General features: G+C 55.1%; 1 protein-coding gene across 1 annotated transcript; it reads left to right on the forward strand.

Moving 5' to 3' along the window:
- Positions 1–4,614: 4,614 nt before the first annotated feature.
- Positions 4,615–6,030, forward strand: LOC121333826 (metallothionein-1). Its single transcript, XM_041400561.1, has 3 exons — positions 4,615–4,777; positions 5,115–5,180; positions 5,763–6,030. The coding sequence occupies exons 1-3, from the start codon at positions 4,747–4,749 to the stop codon at positions 5,855–5,857; spliced, it is 192 nt and encodes a 63-aa protein (XP_041256495.1). The 5' UTR covers positions 4,615–4,746; the 3' UTR covers positions 5,858–6,030.
- The last annotated feature ends 2,146 nt before the right edge of the window (positions 6,031–8,176 follow it).

The following is an 8,176-nucleotide window of genomic DNA, read 5'->3' on the forward strand; positions in this document are numbered from 1 at the left end:
TGAGGGACACCTGTCAAACCCCTTTCCAGAAGAGCATGCAGGGATGCTGGGCAGCCCCTGACCCACTGGTTTTCTGCTCTCACAGGTGGGGGACAAGGTAAATTCAAGCATTTATATTTCCCAGCCAAGGCTTGGTTGGTCCTCATCCCCTTCCTTCCCTTGGGGGCTGCAATTCAACCCTCGTTAGACCTCGAAGTAATTCCCATTAACATTTATGAGAATTTCATGATCAAAAGAAGAAGCAGCCCTTTCATCTTCCAGACATGCCCCAACACACATCACCTGGCCCCAAAAGCCTGTCCTGCCAGGCAGGAGCTCCCACCTTGTGCTGGGGTCTCTCAGTATGCACATCCCAAAACTGGCGGGAACTTTGGAAGGTCAGTTCACCCTCCTGGACCCCATTCATGGCATCAATTCAGCATTTCTTCCTTTCCTTCTCCCTAAAAATCAGTAATTAGCAAATTCCCACCCTCTCCACACTGCTTTTTCAAGGAGAAGGTAATACCGATAGCTCCATTGCAGATAAGAAATAAGGAGTAAGGGCCAAGCCCTTGCCTGGAGCCATAGGATGAGCCGGCAGCTGAGCCCGACTCATAATCGCGGCCTTGGGAGTCCCAGCCCTAGCGCAGCCGGCTGGGTCACAAGGCGGCTCCCAAAGAGCCCACATCAAAGAGTGCTGCCGGCTTGTGAAAGCGTCCCAGGATTGCACGCCGTGCAATTCCTGCTTAATGGGAATCTGCCCGTCCCCTTCCCACTGCCAGCGGGCCCTCGCTGAAGGTGCCTTCCTATGGCTACAGACGTGATGTGGGCCAGCAAGTCCCCAAGAAGGGCATTTCCCCAGGAAAATGGGACATGCCATGTCTTTGCTGATGGCTGATATTGGAGAAGCACTCGCTGGGATGTGTTTTCTTAAAGATGCAATCTGGGTGCAGGCAGGGAAGGAGGTATCTTCCCAGGAAGACGCAAGGAGGGAGAACAGACAACGAGCTTAGCTAATGTCTGCCACTGAGAGCAGAACAAGCCTTTGCTCCCAATTTTCTGGGAAAAAGAAAGAAGTCTCCACAGCCTGAGGTCACCCCACTGATCCGGTTTCACTCCCAAATGTTTCCAAGGCTTTACCTATGCAGATGGGGAGTGGTTGAGAATGGCTTCCCAGGGCAGACAAGGGGTGATTCACCTTCTTCCTCCTCTGCCAAAGGCCTGGCAAGCACCAGCAAAATAAAACTACGTCAGCACCTATTTCCCGTGTTTCAAACACTTGTTTATCATCAGCAAACAATAACCTGAGATTCTGATCAAAGCTGAGCCTGCTTTCTAAGCAGCAATCACTCCTAGGGCTTCCTGCTGGCTTTCAGCACTTGCATGTGCTGGGCATTTGCTGGGTGCTAAAATATTTTTTTTATTTTCTCCATTTGGGTTTAAAAGACTGGTCCCAGGTGGGCTGTGGTTCCCTGTACCTCTGGCAGCTGAGCCCTGGCCATCCATGGCTCTCCCACCCAGAGACCAACACAAAGAGGCAGCTGGAGCAGGCAGAGCTGAGCTGCCCTTGCTGCTGCTGGGTACCCTGCATCAGCATCCTGCCTGGCAAGGAGAAGGTGAGGGGCAGGGCACCCCCAGAGACTGTCCCCCAGGGTCTCAGTGCTGTGCCCACACGGGGTTCATAGCTCCCTGCATCCCTGCCAGGGTCTGTACCCACCGAGCCATGGTGCTTTGCCAGCAGAGCCCCCGGCTGCCTGGGATCTTGTGTCTGGGTGAAGGAAGGGTCACTGAACCCATCACTGCTCCAGAGGGGATGATGAGCCCAGAGCATGGCACGTGTCCCACTCTGGGGATACACGTGCCATGAGGGGGGACTTGTAGTAGTCTGCAGGGTCCCCAGAAGGCGATGTGCTGGGTGGCTGCACCATGGGCAGCTGGGGGATCATGCTGGTCCATTATGCACCTCGGTGTGCCCACAGGTGACTGGAGCCACGTGTCCTGCAGCAGAGAGCCAGGGCAGACCCGTGCCAGCTCACCTCCATGGGAGCTGGCTGCTGTGCCTCCCTCCTCGCCTGCCTGGCACCAGCCTTGAGTCACTGCCGGTCACTGGCACCAGCTCTGACACCGTCCTGTGGCTTTCAGCAATCAGCTGGAGACACCTGAGGTGTCACGGGAACAGGTGCCTCTGACACACTGTCCTGAAAGCTGTCAGCTTCCTTCTCTCCTTTCTAGGGATCCCTGTCCTTGGCATGCCAATGGTGATGCTCAGCCATCACCACCCTCCCAGTGAACATCATCTCTGCCTGGAGCACTGGAGCATCACTCTGACTCACCCGTGTTAATCCACCTGGCAATCTCGGGGTAATTGCCTGGGGACAGAGCCAGGAATCCCACGCAGGGGACATGAGAGCCAAGGGGTACAGCTCTGGGACAGCAAGGGCTGGTGAATAAATTCTCTGCAGGGATCCTGCCTGTTTTGCTTGGCTCTGGGAGCAGCACCAGGCCTATGTAAATTATGGAGAACCCCCAGGCAAACGGAGGGCAGGGTCCAGAAGGCAAACTGAGGCTGGCAAGACCTTGTCATGGGGGGCATTTAAACAGCAGGAAGGTGTCCCCAGCTCATCATTGTCACCCCAATCACAGGTTGCTTCTGGAGGTGGTCTGATTGGTATGTGTCTGCCTGACAACCGACTATTCTAGTCCAATCCCAAATTAATTATAGAATGTATCCCAAATAAATTACAGAATAGACCAGGAGCAATGTAAGATCTACCTGAGTCCTGACTCTCAGTCCTACATCACCTGGAAGATTATTTTTTTCCTTTGTGCAGAAAGAGAGGAAAGAAATGAAAAAGGGCTGGGGTCTGACTGAGAACAGATGCTGGAGAGCTTTTCCTGCACTCTGTCCTTTCATGGCAGAGATTTTTCTCTTCCCTTTGTGTGGGCTCCACCTTCCTCCCCCTAGGCTAGAGGAGAGGAACCATTTTGGAGCAGCCACATGTCCCTGTATCCCTGGGCCACCATCAGCTGGGGATACAGCCAATTTTTGCCTGGGTGGCCAAGGGTGCCAGGCAGTGGGGGAAGGCACAACAGATGCAACAGTGATATTGCTGTTCACCATTAATCCATCATGACACCACAGGAAGCATTTTCTTCAGCATATTACTGCACCACAGGAGTGCTTGGCTGATTATTTCAGTCAAGGAGCAGAGCAAATGCAAGATCCCAAGGAGATGTCGCCCTTCTGTCATGACACCAACACAGTACAGGGGGCTGTAGCCAGGGTGGCAGGTGACCATTTGCATGTGTGCTTCCCATGTTTGTGTTTCCCTGCCCCCACAGGAGCAATAACACTCTTGGCACACGCCTGCTCCCTGGCACCGTCCCCTGCCATCACGCCCCAGTGCATCAGCAGCAGTGTGACATTCACACGACCTCAGGGCTGGCATGTCAGGGCACTGACAAGTTGCTCCAGAGTAGAGGAGTTGAGGCAGGGGCCCATTGGCTCTGCCTTTCTTAGGTTTTTCCATACTGATTTCTCACACTGGCCTGGAGAGGCTGGAGCAGATGTTGAGTCGGGGTGCTGGCAATGCTCCCCATCAGGTCACCCAACAAGCTCCCAACAAGCCCAGACAGCTGAGTGGTAAAAATACTCCCCAGGCCGCTGCTTCAGCTGGATTAGCATCGACAAACTGCCTCAGCCAGGTACCTCAGGCAAAAGCCCAGCTGGGATAAAACCCCAAGGCAAAGGAGTCACAGAGCAAGGGGCAGATGGGATGGGGTATCACCGAGACAAAGGAGCACACAGAATGATGAGGAAGGATGTTCCACAGCTGACAATGCCTCCTGCACATGAAGCAGACAGCAAAAATCTCAGCAAGCATCATTTTTTTTTTTCCTTCCACCCCAAACCCTCACTGCGCTTTCGAGTGGGTGGGTAAAACCCGCTGGAGGAGTTGACCAGGGTGATGGCAGCTCGCCTGCCACCCTCCTCCCCTGCACACCCAGTTAATGACATACGGAAATTAATTCAGAACAGTGGGATGGAGCACCCCAGCTGGGAAGGAGACAGAGCCCGAGGTGCCATGCACGGCGCCAAGGGGACGTGGGTGCCACTGTCCTGGGGCACTGGGAGGGCATGGCAGGCTCTGGCCAGGCCAGTCCAGCTTGTTGCTGCTCCTGCTTGCAGGGAGGGTGTAGGAACCAGAGGACAGGGTCTCAAACAGGGACTGAATCCCTGCCACCTCATGACGCCAGCTCCCCATTACCCCACTGTGCCAGCTCTGAGAGGTGGGGACTGAGATTTCCTAGCAGTAGCAGCACTTCCTGGAATAATGTATCCCCCAAGTCAGATTGGCAGATTGATTTTGGCATCAATCAATCAATCAATCAATCAAGGGCTGGACTGTGGGGGCTCCCTGGGCGCACCCCCTCAGCCCAGCAGTGTCGAGTGCAGCAACACTCCCGAGACAGGTGTCATCTGTGTGATGAGATCTGGCCGTTCTCTGCACCCCTTCAACATCTCAGCAGAGAGGGGTGGTCCCCCCGACAGCCCTCCCTGCTGCCCGGGAGCCGCGGGTCGGGCTGCGCCGCCCGGCAGTGAATCAGCAGCCCCGGGGCAGCGGCCGGGCCGAGCCGTGCGCAGGCTGCAGGGGCGGAGGTTTTGCACTCGCTCTCGGCTGGCCAAGGATAAATAGGAGGCGGCTGCGAGCGCTGCCAAAGCTTTTTCCCAACGCGTCCGACAGCAGGCACCCAGCCCAGCCAGACATGGACTCTCAGGATTGCCCTTGTGCCACAGGTAAGGCAGCGTTTCCTTCCACGCCGGGGGGCCAGCCCCAGCATCCCAGCGGGATCGCCGACACTCCCGCCCGCCGGTCTCCTCCGCCATTCCCGATGGTCTCTCTCGTACGGGCTGGGCCAGCAGCTGAAGTCCTCTCCCAGCACTGCTGTGTCACACTGGGAGCATCTCACTGGAAAGCGGCTGGGAATGCCGTGACCTCTCCTCTGAGCGAGGATGAAGCATCAGTGGATGCTCGGAGGGCAGGCAGTGCTGTTTCCCGCGGATCTCTGGGTTGTTGGTATCCCCTCCCACCACCTCTTCTCAACCTCTTTTTCTCCTTTTCTCCATGTTTTAGGTGGCACCTGCACCTGCGGGGACAACTGTAAATGCAAAAACTGCAAATGCACATCGTGCAAAAAAGGTAAGAGGGATTCCTGAGCCCTGGGGGCGGGGGGAGCAGAAAAACTCGGGGTGTTTTCACTACACATCTGTGTATGCACTGAATCAAATCAGTCTTAGCATTGCCAGTGGCGAGTTTATTCCTCACATAAGGTTTTTTGCCCCCCAGAGGAGCACAGTGTGAATCCCACCCCCCCTCTCCAGGCAATACCAGTCACTCAGTACCACCTAAGCCTGAGCATTCCCCTCGATAGCACCTCAGGCTCAGCACAAGGGGATGCTGGGGAGGAAACTGGCACTGGGATTTCTTCTGAGTGCTCCTGATGCTGCCACCCACAGCAGAGCCGTGTGCCATGAGGGTTTCAAAGACAGGGACTGAGGGAATCCTGTGAACCCCTGGGAGTACCACACTATTCCCCTGCCTCTCCAGTGCCAGCTCTGGCTGCACAAACACCCTGGAAGACACCACCAAGAAGGGGGATGCTGCTAAAAGGGAAGAACATGAATACATGGGAGGTCTCCAAAACAGTGAGACTCCCCCGAGCCCCAGCCTGACTTCCTGAGAATGTCCTTGATTTTTTTTTTTTTTTTGTCTCTCCCACAGGCTGCTGCTCCTGCTGCCCAGCTGGATGTGCCAAGTGTGCACAGGGCTGCGTCTGCAAGGGGCCCCCCTCCGCCAAGTGCAGCTGCTGCAAATAGGGGACCCCTAGCTGCACATCTGGGGGTGATGCACATCGGGGGGGCCAAAGAAGAATAACCTTATTGTGTATGTTGGTTGTCTTTTTTTTTATATGTGTGTTCAGATTTCTTTAGTGTTTGTCACTTTGACATGTATTAAGCTACCTAAATAAAGTGATATGTATATAAAGGTCCATGAGGAACTTGGCACTTCTGTTGGGTGCGGCAGTTTCCCTGGGGAGCGGGAGGACAGTGTGTGTGGGAGGTCATGGCAAAGAGCCTGTGTCTTATTTTTGCTCCTGTCTTCTAGTCTTGGCTCTGCTCTCCCTACCAGTAGTTCTGATTCTTGTTTTAACACTTTCCTTACACAATAAGGGAATTTTCCCACCCCCCACCACCCTCTTGTTACCCAGGGGCAAATCCCATGCTGTCTCCTCCAACCAGAGATCCTCGGGGCTAATGAGCAGCTCGTTATTACAAGCTTTCACTGTAATAACACCCCAGCCCTGCCCATTTCCAGGGGGAATGTTTCCATGGCAGGTGGGGTGGCAGAGAAACAGGTTTAGTTTTCCTCCTGGCAGTTTAGTTGAACTGGCTGGTAGAACCACATTGCTTATCCCCCCGCCACTGTGCCAGTCTGGCTGGGTGCCCCTGGGGAGCCTCAGGTGACCTGGTTCTCCACCGTGGGGTGCAGTGCACACAATGGGGTGTGATCCCCACAATAGGGTGCACTGCCTGCAAAAGGGTTCAGTGCCTGTGATGGGATATGGTGCCCAAACCAGAGTGTGATGCCCACTGTGGTTTGCAATGCCCATACCAGGATTCCAGTGAGGGGATGTGATGGGGTGCAATGCCTGTGATGAGGTGGAATGCCCACAATGGGATGGGATGCCTATGCCAGGGTGCAAAGCCAACAATGGGATGTGATGCCCACAATGCCCATGTCAGGGTGTGATGGTCACTCTGCCCAAGCACAGCCATGCTGCTGCCAGAATGCTGCACCCCAAGTGCCCCATGCCACCCTGCTGCTTCCCAGGAACATGACAGGCTCTGCCTGTCCCCACATTCCTCGAATGCAGCCATTCATGGTCATTTTCTAGGTTAAAAAGCTTTCCTGACCCAGTCACCACTGCCAGGACTCAGCCAGGGATTTGGCACAGCCTACAGCACAGCACCCCTGCCCACGGGCTGCTCAGGGTGCCAATCCCTAGGGGATACCCCTTTGCTCCAGGAGGGCTCCTCCCTCAGGGTATGCCCTGAGATGTCGCCATCACCCCACACTTCTGGCAGGTGCAAAGGCCACCCCTATGTCACCTGAATTTAGGCAGGGCAGGATGTGGCAGGCGTGGAGCAATCACACTAAACTCCACACTGCAAAGAGCAGGGTTATCTTTATTCCTTCCAACCCAGAGAGATGTAAGTGCCAACCATACAAAAACATCACTGGTGAGCTCACAACAAGAGTGAATGAGAGGCTGCTAATGGGATTTATCACCAAACATCTGGTTTAACCAGCAAAGCTCACAGAATCAGTCTGGCTTTCTGGCCCCTGTGGGTTTGCAGTGGTCCTGCCCCATGGCTCTGTGCTGTGCCCACCCCTGTGCCCCATGGCAGCATGATGGAGAGCAGCTGTCAGATGCTGTCCCCTGCCTTCAGGGGAAGTGCTGGGGGGAGAGGCAGGGCTGGGCAGACAGAGGTTCCAGCATCCCACCTCTGAGCCCTGAGACTCTGGGCTGCTGGGCAGCTGCAGCTCTGCTGCTCACTTTATGACTGTTATAAAATCAGAGTTGGACATGGCACTCCTCTTACCTGGGAACAGACGTGGGTTTAACTGCTCCATGCCCTGGGAAGTAGGAATACCAGCCATAATACAGGAGACCCCTTTGAGCTCTCCTATCGCCGCTGATGTCTGACATGGCCTTTCAGCAAGCCCGTGGCTCGGAGGATACTCATTCATTCCTGCCTGTTCTGCTTGCAGGATGACCTCACTATGTAGTGGAAATGCTCAGATTGGGAAATCAGGCATTTTCCAGGCTCTTTTCCCATCACAGCTTCACATACAGTTCTGTGGGGATACTGTGCTGCCTTTTCCCGCTCACAGTGACGTGGGCCCAGGACAACGTGTCCCGGGATTCAGCACAGCCCCTCCATGTGTGATATGCAGGATTCCTAGCAATCTGGGAATTCCCCTGCTTTCCCTGCAGCTTTGGCCCTGCACAGTCATCCCTCACCTTTGGAATGGCCCCGTGCAGGGGCGCACGATCCCATTTTGGCAGGTTTGGCTCTCTTTGCCTCAACCACGGGCGCAGCAGAACCCGCCCTGCTGGAGGGGGGGCCCGC

This window comes from Onychostruthus taczanowskii, unplaced genomic scaffold (genome assembly GCF_017590055.1).
Source record: "Onychostruthus taczanowskii isolate IOZ18803 unplaced genomic scaffold, ASM1759005v1 scaffold18, whole genome shotgun sequence".
In the NCBI taxonomy this organism is placed as follows: Eukaryota; Metazoa; Chordata; class Aves; order Passeriformes; family Passeridae; genus Onychostruthus; species Onychostruthus taczanowskii.